This window comes from Acipenser ruthenus, chromosome 3 (genome assembly GCF_902713425.1).
Source record: "Acipenser ruthenus chromosome 3, fAciRut3.2 maternal haplotype, whole genome shotgun sequence".
Lineage (NCBI taxonomy): Eukaryota > Metazoa > Chordata > Actinopteri > Acipenseriformes > Acipenseridae > Acipenser > Acipenser ruthenus.
Window position 1 is genome coordinate 34,181,805 of NC_081191.1, and position 20,965 is coordinate 34,202,769.

Genomic DNA, 20,965 nt, shown 5'->3' on the forward strand with positions numbered 1-20,965 from the left:
CTTTATCCAAGGCGATTTACAGAGACTAGAGTGTGTGAACTATGTATCAGCTGCAGAGTCACTTACAACTACGTCTCACCCGAAAGACGGAGCACAAGGAGGTTAAGTGACTTGCTCAGGGTCACACAATGAGTCAGTGGCTGAGGTGGGATTTGAACCGGGGACCTCCTGGTTACAAGGCCATTTCTTTAACCACTGGACCACACAGCCTCCTTAAATGTATCTGGATATGGATCCGATCTATGACAATTGTGACCAGGACTTGGACAAATCCTTATGTATTGGTTTGTCCCAGGTAGTTCTGAACTTCAGTTTTAGATTCTCTCCCAGATTTCTCACTTCCACACTACTAGTTCAAAACTGAAGTTCAGTGGATCAGGGACATATTTCAATTTGAACACTTCAACTTGCTCAAGCACCCATACCTTCCCTGACATTGCTTTCAATGCCAATTTCAACACCTTTCCTTCCTATTCTCACTTCTTCCGTGCTGACTGTGTTTGTTGCAGTTCTGGAATGCTACTGCAGACTTTTCCTAACTTTTTTCTTTCGACTTTTATTAGTGTAACAATAGTACTGTGACCTACAGATATGGGGTACAAACATGGAAGTTTTTAACTTGAAATGATTTTGACTTACTGTCATAATTTAAAGTGCACAGTATGAGCGGGGGTGGGGGGTGGGGGGTGGGGGGGGGGGGTCATGTTTCTGTTGAGTTTTAGACTGCTTTTTTATTTTTATAATTATTAGCATAGATCCGTATGGTGTCAAAAAAACAGAAAAGGCAGCCAATGGACGGGTTTCCATGCAACTTAGAAAGTCAATACTCTCTCTCTACAGTCATTATTTAAGTGACGTAGCATGCACATAACACGCATGTTCCATGCTCTATTTGAAGCGCAATCTAAAACATTATACGACATTAAAGGGTAGGTAAATCGCCTTCTCACACTAAAAAGCCGTACAATTGACCAAAAACTGTTTTTCTGTCATGGAAACGTATCCGGAAGTCTTACATTATTCTTACAACACTTCAACAGCGAAAATCCAGTTTGTGACGTAACCTCATGCAACTTTCTACTATAGCTGAAGACCGTACCAAGCAATCCTTTACTGGCAAGTTTATTTGACCAATTAGGACAAGAATAAGCATAGAGTATGAGTGGCTTTTTTTTTTTTTTACGTGACACCATTTATTCAAAATTTCAGATTATTGACATTTGACTAATAGTTAAGTTGTTTTATAAGCAAGGTTATAAAAATACTGAAGCTACTACAAAATAAAAAAAATGCAGTACATACATACATAAACAAATAAATAAATAAATAAATAAATAAATAAATAAATAAATAACGAAGCCCTTTGCAAACCACAGATATTTTTGTTTATCCTTTTACACTTTTGTTATCTTTGTGTTTAGTGATTGGATAGCCAATTGCTTAAAGCTTTGATCTTTATGGTTGGCAAACAGAGCTCATTCCCTATGAGGACAATGTGTCTGTATAGTCAATGCAGCAGTTTTGAAATTCATGTAAGATTATCTCAGTAATCATCAATCGCAAAACGTATATTAATATATATATATATCAGCACCACTAACACATCAGCACATTCCAAGGATCGGAAAAAGGCTTGTGACATTTTGTTTTTCCAGGCTAAGTGACTTGTTTGATGTGTCTGTGAATCAAGAGAAAGGAATATATTCAAGAAAATTCACGGTTTTGCACCTCTGATGAAGGGGTAACTGTGGCAGTATGTTAGGAAGGTGTTTTGCTGATCATCGCTAACTAGAATGATGTAAAATGTGAAAGGCAGGGATGAAAACAAAAAAATATAGCACACTGTATTCACACTAATTTCTATCAATTACTGCTTGAGCCTATACCCATATGGTAACATTTTGTAAGTGATATCTCAGTTAAACACAATGTGAACTTTAGTTCAGCTGGCTAGGGAAATAAGAAAGGGATATTATGTCTTATGCTAAAGCAAATATTTAAAAGGAAATATCTTTCAGAGAATATTGTCTTGAAATGACCAGGAAAATACCTCCTGGCCCATAATCAGGAAATTTGTTGCTATTCTTAACTATTTAATTTTCCATCTTTCTTCCGGCAACCAAAATGCAATAACAAGTCATGTATCCATTTCAAATGCATGTTTGATGAAAACCTGCTGTTAAAATGCATTACTTTTATCTGCCTTCAAATAGCTAACATATTCCAGTAAATCTTATCTTGAACGGGGGGGAATGGCAGAAGTTCACATGGAAATATGTAGCATGAGCGATCTGTAAATTTAGTTCAATAGTAGCTTAGCAAAGCTTTTACTTTAAAGATAAATCCTGTTGTGTTTTTAACTGCAGAGAATGCATTTGAAAATTGGTATAGCTATACTGTAATTAAATTGTACTAATTAAAACACAGTAATTACAAATATTGTTATGTAATTGCAAGTCAGCAAAATGCTTAATTATAGAATGACACATATGTAGTTATAGATGTTTAATGTAGTGTTGCCAAAATGTGGTTTGAAATATTCTCTTGTGACAGTAGAGCATAAACATTTATATAAGATATATCTCTGTATCCTGAAGTATGTATTTATTCCTAGCTAGCATATGTCATAATTTCTTCATTGTAACACTCCAGTCTTATACTTGTATTTATACAAGGGATACAGCAGAAATAAATTAATCTGTACTGAAGCAGTATCAAAAGGTTCTGGTGAAACTTCTCTATAAAGTCGCTTCAATCACTATCATGTATATTTGTATTTTAACTTAAGTTATTTGCAGTTTCACAGACAAGAGAAGGAAAACATTTACTTTTGGATAAATTGTGTTCTGCACCAGATACTAACCGAGGATCCTGTCCTTAATATGTAAAGCAGATATATTCAATATACTTACAAATGTCTGTACTATACTACACCACTCTACTTCAGTAGTATCTGATTTTGTTACTCCTGGGTAGACATTTGGAAGGTGTCCATAGCTAGTTTGGTGTAGGTGTTCATAAATATTGTTTGCTGACAAGAAAATAGCATTGTACGGAATCCAAATTGTAGTGAGATTTAAGTCAGAGCAGCATATCTAATTTGGTAGATTCATACAAGGGTTTGATGTGTGCCTTATTGTAATGGAGTCATTATTTTAAGAATGATCTGGACATTTAATGTTATGTTTATAGGAAGACTTCTCCTGGCAGCCTCTGAGCTTTCTTTAAATTCACTTCCAGGAAAATGACCCCCGAAAAAGTCACAATGTAAATTAGTGTATTTGTTATTCAAAAAGAATGGTGAAAATCTTCTGTTGAAGCAGTGATTTGTTCCTCAAGTCATTTAAGACCCTTAATTACAAGGACAACCAAACCAATGATTGTTTGTTAGGAAGTGATATTTTTGGCATACCATTAGATCGCCAATTCTGACCAGTAACGGGTAATTTGGTTTGTCTTTCTTTGAGGTGTTGGGTTCACCGTGATCTTGATCTCCTTGTACGTGGGCTTCTACTACAATGTGATCATAGCCTGGGCCCTCTACTATTTGTTTTCTTCCTTCACTGGGAACCTCCCATGGGTGAACTGCAACAACACCTGGAACAGTTTGAACTGCTCAGACATCTGGACTTTCAATAGGACGTCCCACAATGTGACACGCAGGTCAACCCCAGCAGCAGAGTACTTTGAGTAAGTCAATAAATCCCAGTGTAACACCTTAAATTGCAAGGATACTTCAAATGTATATAAGTGTTTTTTTCATGTGGCTTTAATTGGTGTAGGGTCTCAGGAGCATTCTCCAAGAAGATCTATTTATAGACCCTTGGCATAGTTATGACAAGACTCCACAAAAATAATTTGTATCTAACTTATCAGCTGTTGGGTTAAAGAAATGACCCAACCCTCCTAGAAGAGCATGTCTAGATTTGGAAGGTTGTACTGTTTCTTACAGACTTCCCCAAAAATAAATAAATAATTAAAATAAAATTCTTTGACTATTTTGACTGAGGTATATTTTTAAAGGCCAAAGTTGATTCACATAATTCTTATGCTACAATAACCTTTCTATAAGACAATCATCTCTTTCTCAGGTCTCTTTCACTATTACCCTTTTTCATCCTACTGTTCCTGCAATGGAAAGTTTGATGTACTTGAACAAAAAACTAAATGCAAACTCTACATATGATTTGTATAAATCAAACGTCGATTAAAATAAAAACTGTTACATTTAGGATTGTTACAAACCATAATAAGTTGGCAACCTCGCCTAAGTGGAAAACAAAATTGGGAAATGGTGTCTCTTATCTATCAATGTGTAAACACCAGGGGCCCTATTTTAAAGTGGTTTCTTGCTATCTGTTATTCCTCTTTAAAAATATCCCTTTGCACTTGTATTGTTTTAAAATAGGACCACGGTGCTGTAGTCATTTATAATAGTGAGTAATGCTAGCAACTGTATTTCTTCCTAGGAGAGGCGTACTGCACCTTCATGAGAGTGAAGGAATCAATGACTTGGGCTTGCCCAGGTGGCAGCTGACTTCCTGTTTGACTGTGGTGATTGTGGTCCTCTACTTCAGCCTGTGGAAAGGAGTGAGGACTTCGGGGAAGGTCAGTGTTTCATACATTTGCAAGATGTCATCAGATTTACTTTCATAAAAGTTGTTTCTGCCTTCTTTGACGCAAATGCAGTATCAAAACCATAGGAGCGCTAATTAATCTTTTTTTTAATGTTATATTGGCCATACTATTGATCTGAACAGGCATCAGGTGGTATCTTTTTGGTTATCAAAGCTAAATAAAATTAAACTGATTGGGTAATATCAGTATACTTCCGCTAAGAATCTAGCCCAAGTGGAAATTAAATAGACTGATGTGATTGCTGTATTGTAGGTTGTCTGGATCACAGCTACCATGCCATATGTGGTCCTGACCGGGCTGCTACTTCGTGGAGTTACCCTCCCCGGAGCCATTGATGGCATAAAGGCTTACTTGAGTGTCGATTTCCACCGGCTTTGGGAGACTTCGGTGAGTCCTCACTGTTTTCACAATCCCGTTTCAAAAGGCTCCAGCCACTTTGCTGAGGCAAAGTAATTACATACATCACAATAAATTACACTTAAGACATTTCATCAGGCTACTTCTAAGGAGAGGCACAGTCCTTCATGGCTTTCAAATTGGAGAAGGCTAAGACTGAACCCTCTTTACCATCTGGGGCACCTCTTGTGGATGAATACAATGTATATTGACCAAAAAAAACCGCCTTTGTTCCTGTGGTACAGTGATTTTTGCTCCTTTATTTGTCTATTTATTTTGTTCATACACAGTCAGATTTCAAAGAGAATAAAAAACCTACTGCATTTTGTTAGTTAATAGCTGCAGAAAAAAGAAGGAAAACATATTAACACTTATTTTTATTTTTTTTTCAATTTACAGTGTGTTGTCATCCAGTGCTTAAATAAGCCTATTAAAACCAGCGAATGAGCCTAGTTTTTGTCAAATTAAAATGACACCTACAGGAATGTTTTCTAAATTGTGTCAATACCTTGTGGCATTTACTATACTGTGGTTTTTGTTACACGTTAAAGTAATGGTCTGAAATTCATATATATATTATCAAATTGAAATTAGTGTTATATGTTTGAGTTTGTGAATCTGGCTTTTGTAAGTCTATACAACATTCTACTGGCAATACATATAAACTTGGGAATGTTATTTCAAAGCATTTTGACTAGTCATTTCCCAATAAATACATTGATCTATTGTAAACCGGATATGTCAGAATATACCTAACCAGCATGGCAACTTAGTTTAGTATTTCATTATATCAATAATAAAAAGAGAATAAGAAGATGTCTACATGGTTAAAAGTATTTGCATAACACAGCTGTTCTGCTCTCTGAAAGTTCTATCATTTGGTTCTGAGCTGAATGATGTCTTTGAGGTTTAATGGACCCCCCCCCACCCCCCACCCCCCCTTCTAAATTCTAATGTCTCTAGGTAGCAATCTATAATAACAGCTATTAAAAGCCTACCAATCATTGAGTAATTATGACTACAGATGTTTTATGGAAGAGCCCCAATGTTCTTTATAAGCTCTTTTTGCTTGCACTCATATGCCTGTAACCATCCGTTTCTTCCAAAGGGATGCAGTTGAAACAGTTTCCAAAATGAAAAGTATATATATTTAATGTTTGGAGTACAGTATTAGTAAAATCCACGTTTCATACATTTTTGTTTTAATTACAAGTATAGAAATCATTTTAATACAAATTCCTGTTTTATACCACCAGTATAAAACATTTAAAAAATACAGCCCTATTTTGAAGCAAGTGCAAAAGCAAAGACACCATTTCTGACAGTCCTAAAACAATTCTAACAATATTAAACTAGCAAGGAACAACATACTTGTATTTATACCAAATGAAATTATTGATTATTATTAACCCAATACAATTATTAAGTATTAATTTCAACACCACTTAACTGTTTAAATAATAATAGTAATTACACATACTTTTTCAAAATATTACCAAATTGATAGTAGTGGATATATTCTAGTAAAACAATACACATATTTCTACCCAATAATATGCCATTTAATTGTGAAAGCAGGATAATTCTCTACAGAATTATATCTCTGACATGACAAGTCAAATACTTTTAGAATGCATTTTTGTTTCTGCAATATATGAAATAAATATGAGATATATCCTGCAATATAAAATAATATATTTAGGCCCTAGTTAGACATTATTATATACTCAGATAAAAAAAAAAAAAAATGTCAACACAAAATGTACAAATACAGTTTGTTTTCCATGTGGCTCTTTGGAAATTTTGCTAAACCTGTGTTATTGTATTCCACTGTCACAAATTAAAAGAGCTTGTAAGTTTAACATGTTTATTTGTAAAGTATTGATAAAATGCAGATATTCAGCTGCTATATTTCTGTTAGGATAATTATGCTTTATAAAACAGGGTCATGGTTTTATTATTAGTAAAGTATTAAAAAAAAAAAAACCATGACCCAGCCCAGAAATATCCTGGCAAAATAGAGGCCACTAGTTCATTTGCTACTATTATTAGGCTTTGTAAAAACAGGGGGTATGTTTTATTATCATTAATTCCTTGTTCTCCAGCTGATGAAGTTGTACAAATACTGCATTTACAATAAGTAAGGAGAAATTCAGATGCAATTTCCCTGAGTACTCACGACCGAAATCAGGAATTAGATTAGACACATGCGTACAGCAGCAATTTGCAAAATTACCCTGTATTCAGAAGTGTCTTTCATCTTTGTGCTGAATGAATTTCCTGCAATTATCTCTAATAACAGCTTTTTTTCTCTTCTTTTGTGTCGATCTCTGTCCGTTTGTTTTGCAGGTTTGGATAGACGCTGCCACTCAGATCTGCTTCTCGCTAGGAGTTGGGTTTGGTGTGCTAATAGCGTTCTCAAGCTATAACAAATTCAGCAACAATTGCTATAGGTAAGACATGACCCATATCAGGTTTTTAATTGCATGGCCATCAGAAGAACTGTAAAATTATAATATCAATTATAATATCTTTGAAGCCCTTCTGGCAGTGCTTTTGACACCAGATTGAAATATGAAGAATACACCTTTAATCAAGCTTGCTGGGGTAACAAAACAAAAAAAAAGTTAAAACAAAAATAGTGTGTACTATTTAAATTGACATGCAATAAGTATAAACCCTAACATTATGGTTTAATACCTAGTTTATTACACTGATTATGAATTAAAGTTAAAGTGTATAACAAGACATTTTAGGAACTGCCATTATATTTTCTACTTGATTGATCATGGGCTGTGAAAAAGTGTATTTTATTTCTTTAAACATTTTTCTTTTAAATGGGGTTTATTACAACATTTCACATTAGCGCACCATCACTGAAACAAATACAACTCTTTTGTAATGCATAATTATACAACTGTCATGTATGTAGGCTGTCAATTGGACCGAAGGTGGCACTTACAAATCATATGGCCACACAAGCTTTATTATAGTTCACACTGTGGGGCTTTATTTTTCATACATTTCTCAGGGGAAAAGCCCATTAATAATTCGCACCGTTCCTTTGAAAATGTTCATCTATAACTTTAAATATTTAAATATAGTCTGAACTGAGATACAACTCTTGAAGAGAGTAGCCAAATTGCATGTCTTAAGTTCTCTGCAGAATGCTAAAGCATGTCAATAAAGGGTTATGTGTTGCTTGTTTTAGTCTGATGTGTGAAAGAACACAACATTTTGAATGGGATAAAATAGTTTTAAGAAACCTGTCCTTGCTCACCTTTTAATTAAAGATGATTTACAAGTTAATAGGTAGACTATGTTAGTAGACTGTGTTGCTCACAAGGGTTTTGCAGCATACTATAAGAAACAAAGTCAACAGTGCATATAACTTTATATCGAAGGACTTTACATGCATTGCACAATTAGAAACAAGAACAGACAATGAGAAAAAAAAAAAACACAGCAAGGAAAGACTACAGTAAGGATACACCTGAAATATCCAGTGTGTCGAGACTAAATCCTGAAAATAGCAGATATTAATCCTATCTTGTGTTATTGTTGTTTTCAGAGATGCAATCATTACCAGCTCAGTTAACTCCTTAACAAGCTTTTTCTCTGGATTTGTTGTCTTCTCATTCCTGGGCTACATGGCACAAAAGCACAACGTGGCTCTTGAGGATGTGGCCACTGATGGTAAGTTTTCCAACATTATAGCAATGTCAGGTCAGGCACCTGAGCAAATGGCATCTTATTATGTGAGCACATCTTCAGAGTGCTAAGTTAAGTCTTCAGAAAGAGATGCCAATATGCTTTTGAGAGTTGACCCTGCACTTCATTGCAAGCTTAAAGGCAACCTAATATGGTCCTTTACACAAATAAGAATAATTGGAAATTATTATTCTTTTTTTTTTTTTAAATCAAGCACATAACCTTAGCAGATTTTAAATCTGTGTAGACTGGAATTCTAAGTCTTTTTGATTTGCAAAAGCAATTTGAGACATGCGTCTCCTACTGTGGGTTCTTATTAAGAGAATTGTGTCAACAAGGCATGTCATCAGGTGATGTAAATCCAACTTGTGTGCACTTAATGTTAATCCACTCAGTGATGCAGTATTTAAAACTCATTTGTGAGAATAACATTTAAGTTATCATATCCTCCAAATAAAACATGCTGCAATTAAGAAGTTCCATGATGTTTCATTAAAGAACCAGGTTTCCCAGGATGCTTAGAACACATCAATGTGATCTGGCAACAAATTCAATCAACTAAACAGGAGAGGAAGGAGCTCCATGTGACATTCCTGGATTTGGCTTATGCATATGGTTCAGTGCAACATGAACTTCTTTGGGCAGCATTTGATTTTTTCAGTGTACCGATGACAATAACAAATTTAGTGAAAGCCTACTTTGGAGATTTGCAATTTAGTTTTTCAACTTCAGAATTCAGCACTACATGGCAATGCCTAGAAGTTGGAATAATGGCAGGATGCACCATTGGCTTTTACCATGGCAATGGAAATAATTATTAGGGCATCAAAATGGGTAGTGGGAGGAGAGCGCTTGGCTTCTGGAATGCGACTACCACCAATTAGAGCATACATGGATGACTACAACAGTAGCCTGCACTAATCGGTTATTGGGCAAATTAACCAATAACACTGAATGGGCAAAAATGCAATTCAAGCCAACTAAATCAAGGAGCATCTCTATAATTAAAGGTAAAGTAGTAGAAAACAGGTTCTACATTAATAGTGAGGCAATACCAATAGTGTCTGAGAAGCCAGTCAAAAATCTTGGGAGATGATACGACGGGGATCTAAAGGACACAGTGTGTGTGGGAGAAGTTAGACAACAAGCAGTAGCATGGTTGAAGAGCATAGACAGCAGCTCTTTATCGGACAAACTAAAACTCTTTGGCTTTCAGTTTGGTCTACTGCCGAGGCTGCTGTGGCCACTGAGGGTGTATGAGGTTTATTTGACAACAGTAGAGAAGCTGGAAGCTTTAATCAGTTCATATGTCAGGAAATGGTTGGGAGTTCCACGCTGCCTCAGCAGAGTGGGACTTTATGGTAAAGGAATACTGCAGCTACCAGTCTCCTCTCTAACCGAGGAGTTTAAGTGCACCAAGGTTCGACTGGAAATTACATTAGTAGAGTCACGCAACAAATGCGTAAGGGAGGCAGGACCTGTGTTAAAAACTGGAAGAAAGTGGACAGCAAAGAAAGCTGTGGAAGATGCAAAGGCTGCCCTTCGAATCGGCGATATCATGGGGCAAGTTCAGCATGGAAGAGGAGGTCTTGGTCTCAGTTCAGCTCCTCCTACATGGCACAAGGCAGCCCCAGCTCAACAGAGTAAGCTGGTAGTCAACGAGGTGCAAAAGCAAGAGGAGGGATGAGGTGCGTAAAGGCCGTTTCCTAAGCCAAGCAGGAAGAATGGATGAGATGGGAGAGTGTGGAACAACGCAAGATTGGCTGGCAAGACCTATGGTCAATTGAACAGAGCAGGATCAGTTTCCTCATGAGGTTAACATATGATGTTCTCCCAACACCACAGAACCTAAACCTCTGGGTAGGAGAGGATCTCTCATGTCCTTTGTGTTCATCACCTGCAACATTAAGGCACATTTTGACAGGATGTAAGGTGGGTCTTAGCCAAGGACGGTTTACTTGGTGCCATGACCAGGTGCTGCAATGTTTGGCCTTAGCACTGGAAGACAAGTGTAACATGACCAATAAGTTGCCACTGGTTCCATCAAAACATTACACAAAAAAAGACAACATTCCTCCGCCCAGGAGAGCAACCGCCAAGAAAAGGTGTTAAAATCAAGCCTTGCCCAGGACAACTGGAAGGTGCTAGAGACTGGAAAATGCTGACAGATGTTGGTCAATGGCTTATTTTTCCACCTAAGATTGCCACCACTAACCTTTGACCAGATATTGTCTTGTGGTCTGGATCAGCACACCTTGTTCACCTGGTAGAGTTAACAGTGCCATGGGAGGATGCTGTAGATGAGGCGTATGAGAGGAAGAAACTTCGGTACACTCAACTAGCCGTTGAAGCGGAACAGCGAGGATGGAGAGTCCAGGTTTACCCAGTGGCCACGAGTTGCGTCTCACAGTCAAGAACTTATCTGAAGCAGCAGAGGAGCAGCAACTGGCTGTGGTTGAGACGGAAAGATTCTGGCTGGGGATCTCAAGCACAATAGAAAGAAAGAAATGCTGATGTACGGGTAAGTAAGCTGGGTTGAGTTGAGTGGGGGATGGAGGGGGGTGACACCAGAATCACCGTCGAGCCCTCTTGAGGTGTCATGGGCTAGTCGACGAAACACAGAGGATGGAAGGTGCCCACTTGAAGACCCAAGAGATTTACGCTACTTAGCTCAATCCAGACAGTTGTCATGATGATGCACTGGGGAGACCGCACTGTGGTTGATTCCCGGAGCCAGCATCGCAGCCGTTGTGTGTGCTGATGCGCTGGGGAGGCAAAATAAGTTAATCCCTGGAGCCAGCATTACACTTCAGCCATCAACACCAGGCAGATGGAAGGAAATGCAAATTGATGGAGACGCAGATGGATCACATTAGTTTACTGTAAAGCTTCGTCCTAGTTGGCACTTATCTTGGCAAGAGCCATTACTCTCATGTAATGGAAATCATAACAAATCTTCTAAAAGGTGAGTGATTTATTTCACTCCTTTTGGGCACTGTTGAAAAATAATTAAATAAAAACTGAAATGTTACAGCTCTATATATAACCAATTAAAATCTATTTTGTGGGAATGTATGAATACTTCTTGTATATATAAAATATGTTTCTGATAATGTGTATTTTGTTGTAGGCCCTGGACTTGTGTTTATCATATATCCTGAAGCTATTGCTACATTGCCATGGTCCTCTGTCTGGTCAGTGATCTTCTTCATAATGTTGCTGACCCTAGGTATTGACAGTGCTGTAAGTAGATTTTAAACTAGCTTTTTTTGTATTTATATAGTGCTTAATTTTAATATATGCATTGTGACAAAGTGGGGTGCTTTTAGTCACAGTTGTCGGTTCTTTACCACAGTCTTCTAGTGTAAACAAAGGAGACTCACAACAACATGAATTTGGTATAAAACAAGACAGTGCTCGTATACTTAATTTTTTCATTGTTTTGAAGTTGTAAATGACAAACGTACAATACTGTTTTTCAAACAAAACAACACAAAACAAAAGTCTATCTCCACACTGGAGAACTAAACGAAATACTTCAGGATGAAAGTAAACTGTAATAATTGGACAGCTAAGCCATTTAATGAACAAAACACTTTGTATATCTCTTTAATAAACAGTAGACAATACCTTTTCTGTAACATGCTGGGTCTGTGGGCAGGGTTGAGCCTTGTCAAAGACCCTGCGCTGTTGCTTCAACCCTGCTTAAATACTGGCCTTAACTGATCGCAGGTGTTTCTAATTACCACCAGGTAAGTACCTGTTTGGACATGTATGGTATCCTGGGAAATGTAGTTCAGGGTTCTATGACAACTGAACTACACTTTCCTTTACAACACACAGCTATTGTGTAAAAATGTGGTCGAATATATACTACGTCCAATACTTTTCCCCGCACTTAGTCACAGTATGTAAGTATGTATGTATGTTTAGCTCAAAGCAATTTAATTGACGACCACCACATGGAGGGTTTGACTTCAGCATTTACCTTCACATACTTGACAAGGACATTGGGGTGCCTCTACATGAAGCTCATTTTATTAACTGAATTGGTATTCTAAAAATGCTTTTTAAAGTGAAGGAAATGTATTACAAAGTCAACTGCACAATAATAAATGGGCCGTGAAAGAGTCCTGAATCTAATAATGATTGGTTACAAATTGATTTTAAAACTTCTTGCTGTCACTGTAACACTGCCTTTTATAGTTTGAATGATCCAAGGACACTTAAGATTCATGCCTGCAGTGGATATACAGTTCTTGTGTATGAGTGAGAGTGGTTCAGCTAACCTGAGTTTTGATCTGCCTTTCACTGATTTTGTACAGTATATGGGTCTAACACCCTCTTTAACCTTAAATAGCTCCTTGGTTACAAAACAAATAAAGCCCTTTTTCTCATTTGTTTCTAGATGGGTGGGATGGAGTCGGTTATCACTGGTCTGATTGATGAGTTCAAGTTCCTGCGCAAACACAGGAAGCTTTTCACCCTCTTCATAGTTGTGTCGACATTCTTGATATCTCTCTTCTGCGTCACAAATGTAAGTTACTTGTTGGCAATAATAAAACACACTTAAGACTTGTTGTCTGGCACATATAAAGCGCAGTTGCAAGTTCACTCTTTTCCAACGATGGTTAAAATATCTCCAAGCAATGGCCATCCTCCTAACATGGGGAGAAAAAATGTGTAGGGAAAATATATGAATGGGAGATTATGTATATACCTGATATGACTAATCAGTGCTGGAAGCTCGGGTCGTCACAGTATGTAGCGTTTTCTAATCCAGTTTTGCTATGAAACCGAGTAGTATTGTGTGTTTCTAGCTGTAATGTGTGACAAGCAGGTTTTTCACAACCTGGAATTGGTTACTTATTCCCGGTTCCTTATTCGCGGCATAGTTGACAAAGCAGCGTGTCCCTCTTTCTTTAATAAAAACTATGTATATGCAGCATAGCATAGAAGCCAACTTCAGCATCATACTTTGGACCCCGTTTATCAACATGTACAGTAAGAACAAAGGGATTCCTATGCATTTTTATTGGTTACACTTTGGAGTGTTGCTGCTCGTGGGGTACGGCTTGCTCACTAAAATCTTTAGTATTTGTGCAAAGTGGAGACGATAACCTGTCTAGGGATACCTCGATATTTAGTGAGCAAAGCGTCTAAGGGTGTAAATGGGGCAAAACAAGCAGGTGATATATGGGGTACCGCTATGCTGCTGATACAGGTTTTTTATTAATATTTTCGTTTTTCTTGAAAGAGGGAGCAGTTATCTTTTAAATGGTAGCACTATCTTAATTGAGCAAGATGTGTAAGTGAGTTAAAACACAGAAAAAGGACACGCTGCTTTGTCAACTATACCGCGAATAAGGAACCGGGAATAAGTAACCAACTTCCAGGTGGTAGGATTTTCTAGCTGTATTTGTTTATTTTAATAAAATAAGCTTTTTGTAGGGCAAGGTGTACTGTATGAGAAACAGATCTGAGATGGCAAACTGAGGGAATACAGTAACGAATAAAAAGCATAGGCGATGTTTCTGCCATTTAACAATTCATTGTATATTAATGTAACTGTGTGGTGCTGTCTTTCTGTGCCATTTGTCATTCAAATGAAAGTTTTAAACGTAATATTATAAGAAAAATAACCGGACCTTGCTGACGCTGTAGTGCCTTCTATAATTTCTTGTGCGCTGCAAAGGAGGATCCTTTGTCAACCAAAATTAAAATATCATGAACTGTGACAACACATTACATTTCTGGTGGTTACAGTGCTTTTTCAGGAAGGCATGCGCACATAAGCTATATTAAATAATTATCTTTTTTTATTATTTATTAAAAAAGCATATACTGCACCTACCCTAACCTCTCAGTCACGTCCAGCATCTGTGTGTGTGCATCTATTATTATTTTTTAAATTGATATTTCAGACAACCTGCCTGTCTCCAGTCATGCTCCGTATCCATAACGTGATGCTGTAAACAGACGATGTATGCCACTGACGTCTTAAGTAGGGGACACGACTCATTTGTATACCTCTGACAACTAGCTAGATAAAATCTCTCTGTAACAATCCGTGACGGTAAATCATATCTAAACCCATTACTGGTCGGTAAAATAACCAGGCAGTAGTTTTATAAATCATGTGTTAAATACTGCCAAGTAATGGCCAGAAATTAATGCCATCTTTTATGAATAAGGCCCATATAGTCATAACAATAGATAGCTGTTTGTACAATCTTAGTTTGCTGATGGTCCTACGTTTTGTAATATGAAATACACAGATCTGCTACATGGTGTAAAACGAATTAACCACCACTTTATTGTATTCTATCTCTATGGAAATACCTGAGGCATCAATCGTAAAATGCTTTCAATCAACATGCAACTTACTGTATCGTGAAGGCATGGGCATTGGTGTGGTCCGATGTTGATAAAGGTGTAGGGTTTCAAGCTATTGTGAAACTGCAATTCGTTTTTGGGAAGCAATGATTGAATAGACTGTGATGCACCACAATATGTTACACACATTTAAACAGTATAATGTAACATTCATGTTTTTAAAGATTTTTTTAACACGCAGAAAATATCAAAGTTTTCAAATATACATTATTTATATTCCAGGCAACACCTATGGATAATTATTCCCAATGGATACGCAAACTGTGATCAAGTTAGATTTTATTCACTCACATGGAACTTCAGTTCTATGCATACCATTTAACCAAAGCCCCTTTCACACTGAAATGATCTACCCGGGTCAGAACCTACCCGGGCAAGACCCGATGTCATGCAGGTCAGCTACGCGATTTCACACTGCTTTTGATAAAGCAGGGTTGACCTGAGTGACAGACGCAAGTAAACAATACGCGTATCAGTGCCCCGGAAGCAGCTTGTTACTGACGTTTCCAACCAAGCTTCTCAGGATTGAACCATCAGCCCAAGTTTTGATTAGAGCAAATGTTTCTTCATAACTGCTGCAATCTGGTTCATGTTGTGTCTCAATCAACAAAAATATGGCTAAATAGAATAAACTGAAATGTTCTTTGCGGAAGTGAAACCTTCATGCAGGCGTGGCTGTTTGTTATTGCGTCAGCTCACGAACAGTCGTCAAGCATTTTGTCTCACTCAACCCGGGTCAAAGCGTGTCAACCCACATCCTGAGGTGGGTCGCTGGGACCCGGGTTAACCTTTACTTGGATGTAAGAAAAAATAACTTTTAGATAGCATATACTTGATGGCTTCTAATATTTGTCCAAAGTGGCAAGAATCATGTGTTGAGGCGTTTCCCTTGTTTCTCACACTTAAGACTTTGGTGTTCAGATGCCCCGGGAAAAAGTAATTAAGTGCAAATAAGGCAAGGATAAATCTCCTTTTTTATGATAAATGAGTGTACTGCTGAATCCTAATCCATGTGACATGCACAAGTAGTACAACATACCATGAGCTGCTTGGGCTGTGAGAAATGTCATGGAACTGACTTCAGCACAAAATCTCCAGCAGTTAGAAATAGTATCACTGTTATACTGTGAAAAGTAAAAAAAAAAAAAAAAAAAAGAAAAACAGTACATACTGTATATTCCCTGCTGGGTCTGTCTAGCCTAAAAACTAACTTTAAATGCTACCATTTAAAAAAAATAATAATAATCTAAATTACCTTTAGTATGAAAAAGTTGCTGACCAAGGACAGACACCCCCCTATACCCCCAGAATCTTATTTTCTTAACACCACAGTTCATGACAATTGGATCAGCGGTTGTCCAGATAAATACAAAAATGTAAAGTGTTACAACCAGTTCCACTATATCCCCTTTGCAGAGGATTTCATCCCCAGTGGGGGATAATAAGTATTACCATCACCCATATCACCTACAGCATGTGTAAGTCTCCAAAAGTAATTGTTTTGGTCCTAATTAAATATGCCACTGTTTAGATTAATCCAATAGACCTTCCTGTCATTTTAAACCCTATATTATCATTATCGCCTCCCCTGATTTGATCAATGTTCAATTATTGGCCTGGGAGCTTTGAAAAATGTGCTTCTGGTAGAGTCTGTTTTTATTTCAACGTATTGAAGAATTTCATGTGCCAATGCAAATGTTCAAAATGACTAAGTTCAAAATCCACTTCTCTGTCTTAAAACATCTGCTACAACCTGAAATCAGTTAAGACTTTTCTTCCAGGGACAGCTACCCTGTTGCTATAATAGCAGAGGACTCAGCAACCCTACTGTGTGTTCAACTTAATTCAAATTCAAATTTTCTTTTCCAGGGTGGTATTTATGTTTTTACTCTGCTAGACCATTTTGCTGCAGGAACATCAATTCTTTTTGGAGTGCTTATTGAGGCTATTGGCATCGCCTGGTTCTATGGTAAGGTGGTCTTCACTTCATGTGCTGAAATGCTGATCCTATATTAGTAGCATAATATCATATTGACAGTAGATAAAGGTTCAGTGCTTCACTGCAATGCAATTAGAGAGGCACTTTTTGTTCAAACTGAACTGTTGGTCTTAATTTCGCCAGTCTTAGCCCATTTTACCCATGATTTCAATATGTCTCATTGAACTCCCCTGAGCAGAGAATACAATACATCTAAACAAATGCATTCATCAGAATATTTCAGTTAAGATGAATTATTAATAAAACACAATTCAGTCATCTACTGGTCCTTCTGTAGTGTTATGCCTTGTTATTAACTCCTGGTGTTAGTTCACTGTGTTTACAAAGTCACTCTTTGCTGCATCTGGAGGACAGCAATATCCTTACAATACATAGCGTCACTTCAGGGCTTTACTGGCCTTTTTGAGACCTCAATCATAACTTGAAGCACTTTGCCCTACTATGGGACTAGCATCTGCTTCCACTGGCTTGTATTCCATCTAATTTAACCTACTTCTTTTGAAAAGTTATTTTAGGGGACTGGGAGACCAGGGTGAGACATCTTAGAGGAAGCAGCAAGCCAATAAACCCAGAAACATGTGTTGAACTCCAACTTTATATACAGCAGACAACATACCCCCATTAGTCTAGCTATTTCATAATCATAGACAATCTTTTACTAGCACTTGTAGCATGTTACTGTGTAGTTCGGTAATTATGTCCTCTAACCCATGGTTTTACCATGTCTTCATATTCTATACCATAATTTCACTACATTTTATTACACTTTTTACATGAATAAACCAAAATACAGAATTGAAAGAGCATAACCTAAATTGCCTAAAGCCTTCTTTTGCATTAAGGACAGAAGATGTTACTGCACCCACATGGTGTATAATTCTGAATACAGATTTCTCAGATAAACCAACCTCCATTTTTTTTAACAATGTGTATTTTATTGCTGCCTGTCAAATGTTTTTTTTTTTTTTTTTTTTTTTTAATTACACTCTTTTTTTATTGATTGTGGAAATGGAAACTGCTTTAAAAATTACAAGCACCACTATACATACCCTGGAAAGTTTGTTGAATGACCTTGACTTGAAGATTTAATAGTGGCGAAACGGCTGAATGAAGGTCCAAAAACATTAAAGTCTTGTAGCTTAGACAACTTTCAAGGCCATTCTGAAATTATTTTTTCTCATTTGAATACCTTAAAACTAGCACTGTATGTGGATTCAGCTTTTATGTTTTGTTATGCTTAATTATGCATGTTTTATTTTAGGAGTTGGGCGATTTAGTGATGACATAGAGGAAATGATAGGCCATAGGCCTGGCCTGTACTGGAGGTTGTGCTGGAAGTATGTGAGTCCTCTCTTCCTCTTGGTAAGCTGATACCCTCTTACATGCATTCCTGGTTTCTTCCTGTATGAGATGGCTTTACCAAGACAATATTGTCTCATACAGAACAGTATTTTATTAATCCTGACTATAATGTATCTGATATCTAAGCACCAATAAATCCAAAAGAATATTTTTTTGGCCATTGCCATGAACTGAAAAAGAAAGAAGAAAACTGTACTGTGAACATTATAAAAAACATAGTATCATGTGTATTAAATATCTGTTGAACATGATGTAATTTTGCTTTCACCTGTTAATTTGTATCTTGCAGTGCATGGTGGTCATCAGCTTTGGAACATTTAAGCCTCCCTATTATGGAACCTATGTGTTTCCAGTCTGGGCCAACATAATAGGTTGGTGTGTTGCCATATCTTCAATGGCAATGGTACCCATATACGCCATCTACAAATTATGTGTCCTACCAGGAACTTTTCGAGATGTGAGTATTTAAACTGTGAAACCTCTTTACAGTAGCCCTTCATTTTTCCTTCCCTGGTATTTCACCATTAAGTTACAGTTATTTGTTTATTCTTCAGGACTCAAAACTGCTGTTCAAACAGATTACTATGCATGTGATTGTTCTGCTGACTAGAACTGGGAAGTCTGATCATATCTCACCAGTTCCGGCTTACGTTAATTGGCTTCGTGACAGTTTTATAATGACATTTAAGATATTCACTTTTAAGGCTTTAAAAGGTTAAGGCTAAGGGTCAGGTTAGGGTTAAGGAGTGCTAACCAATTCCTCATCCACTCATTTCAATTTCCTGCCTATTGTAAGCTTTCTTGACATTATTTCTGGTCCCATTTTTATTATGCTGATAATTTGTTGTTCTCCACTTGTTTTATGTTAAGTCAGGATATGCAAATCTTTATATTCGCTAAACTGTTGCATCCCATAGTCTGAATGGTACAAGACAATTTAAGTTAGTTTGAACAAAACACATCATTAGGTACCAGCATGCTACATTAACGTTTAACCTATAGAGTTGTCTATGAAGTATACAATATAAGCAACAAGCCAAAATCTACTCAATAGAAGGAAAATAACTACCATGATAATAGTGCTAGTACTAATACCACATAAGAAAATGGATTGAAACATTGGTTATCACTCCTTTAATCTACATTCTCGGTATAAAATTGCTTTTTGTTAGTTACACCCAGATTTGGAATCCTTTACAACCTGGAAAATATATATATATATATATATATTGTTGATGTGGATATGTGTTTAATAAAATCATCCTCAACTTTGTGTCTCATTGAAGAAACTAGCCTACGCAATCACACCTGAGAGAGAGCATCACCTCGTGGAAAATGGGGAAGTCCGTCAGTTTAAGGTAAGTTTTTATAATTGTTTCCAATGTTTATCAACCAACTTGTTCTGTCCAAATGTAGACACAGCTAGTCTTGTCAAATAAAATCAGAAGTGTACTTTTATGTTTTTCTGATGGTAGCTGCAGTAATGGGTCTTAATGCCTGTCTTTGCAGCTTCGCCACTGGCTGATGATGTAAGATGTCTGCAACTCAAAAGTCCCACTTTTAAAATCCGGGAACCCAGAACCCAAGGAACTCGCTACACATTGGAGAGTTTGAGTATCGATGTGCCAATGGAACAGTAAAAATCGCTCATACGTTATCTGTAATTGGAAATGTGACTGTCAAGTAGACAATTTACGTGGCATTATCTCTATGCTGTTGATTTATGGCAATATCAATCTAATTCTAAAGCTGTAAGACTGTTGGGTATTTTGGCAAACCAATATTGTTTTGTGACCTGAGTGTTACTAGAGGTCTCAGATTTGTATGGATTAATGTTGCTGCTACTTAAGTGTAGTTTTACATGGGAAAAAAAATACTACTAAGATTGCCATTGAGATATATATTGGGGGGCCAAACATGAAATATATATATATGCACAATGAAGTTTGATATATATATACATTGATGTTTGAGATTATATATATATATATATATATATATATATATATATATATATATATATATATATATATCTATACAAATACAATAGAATATTTAGGTTGCTATTTGATGTTATTTTATTCTGTTGTGTTGTGTACTGTGCAGCTAATGTGGTACTGTAGCTTTAATTAGAAGACCGACGCGCACTGTGACGTTGCTGCTCACTGCTTGTGTTTTCGAATGATATTCAGGTTCAGGTTAAGTGAATGTTCTGCATCATGATGGGCTCATTCGCAAGACAACCCCAGCCCGAACACAAAAAGATTTCGGGCTTCTAAAAATCTTAATTAACCCCAATCCATATTTATCACTAGACAAGCACTGTAAAGCAGAGAATAAAAGGCTACATTCAAAATAAAGATATGGACAATTTGAAACAAAAGAGGTTCACACCAGTAACAGAAGAATTTAAACTAATGAAAATACAAGAAGAAAAACACTTAATGACATAAACCTCACTGA

At 36.8% G+C, this 20,965-nt stretch overlaps 1 protein-coding gene across 3 annotated transcripts in view; it reads left to right on the forward strand.

Moving 5' to 3' along the window:
- The window catches only part of LOC117394811 (sodium-dependent dopamine transporter-like), a 31,728-nt gene extending 11,248 nt beyond the window's left edge, over positions 1 to 20,480 (forward strand). For all 3 annotated transcript variants that reach the window (XM_059012816.1, XM_034921043.2, XM_059012818.1), the window contains exons 4-15: positions 3,468 to 3,690; positions 4,470 to 4,608; positions 4,891 to 5,025; positions 7,384 to 7,487; positions 8,606 to 8,730; positions 11,876 to 11,988; positions 13,154 to 13,282; positions 17,011 to 17,110; positions 18,402 to 18,502; positions 18,792 to 18,959; positions 19,789 to 19,860; positions 20,012 to 20,480. In XM_059012816.1, the coding sequence (XP_058868799.1) occupies positions 3,468 to 3,690; positions 4,470 to 4,608; positions 4,891 to 5,025; positions 7,384 to 7,487; positions 8,606 to 8,730; positions 11,876 to 11,988; positions 13,154 to 13,282; positions 17,011 to 17,110; positions 18,402 to 18,502; positions 18,792 to 18,959; positions 19,789 to 19,860; positions 20,012 to 20,035 (1,433 nt within the window). In that variant the 3' untranslated portion in view covers positions 20,036 to 20,480. The remainder of the gene's footprint in view (positions 1 to 3,467; positions 3,691 to 4,469; positions 4,609 to 4,890; positions 5,026 to 7,383; positions 7,488 to 8,605; positions 8,731 to 11,875; positions 11,989 to 13,153; positions 13,283 to 17,010; positions 17,111 to 18,401; positions 18,503 to 18,791; positions 18,960 to 19,788; positions 19,861 to 20,011) is intronic.
- Positions 20,481 to 20,965: the final 485 nt, after the last annotated feature.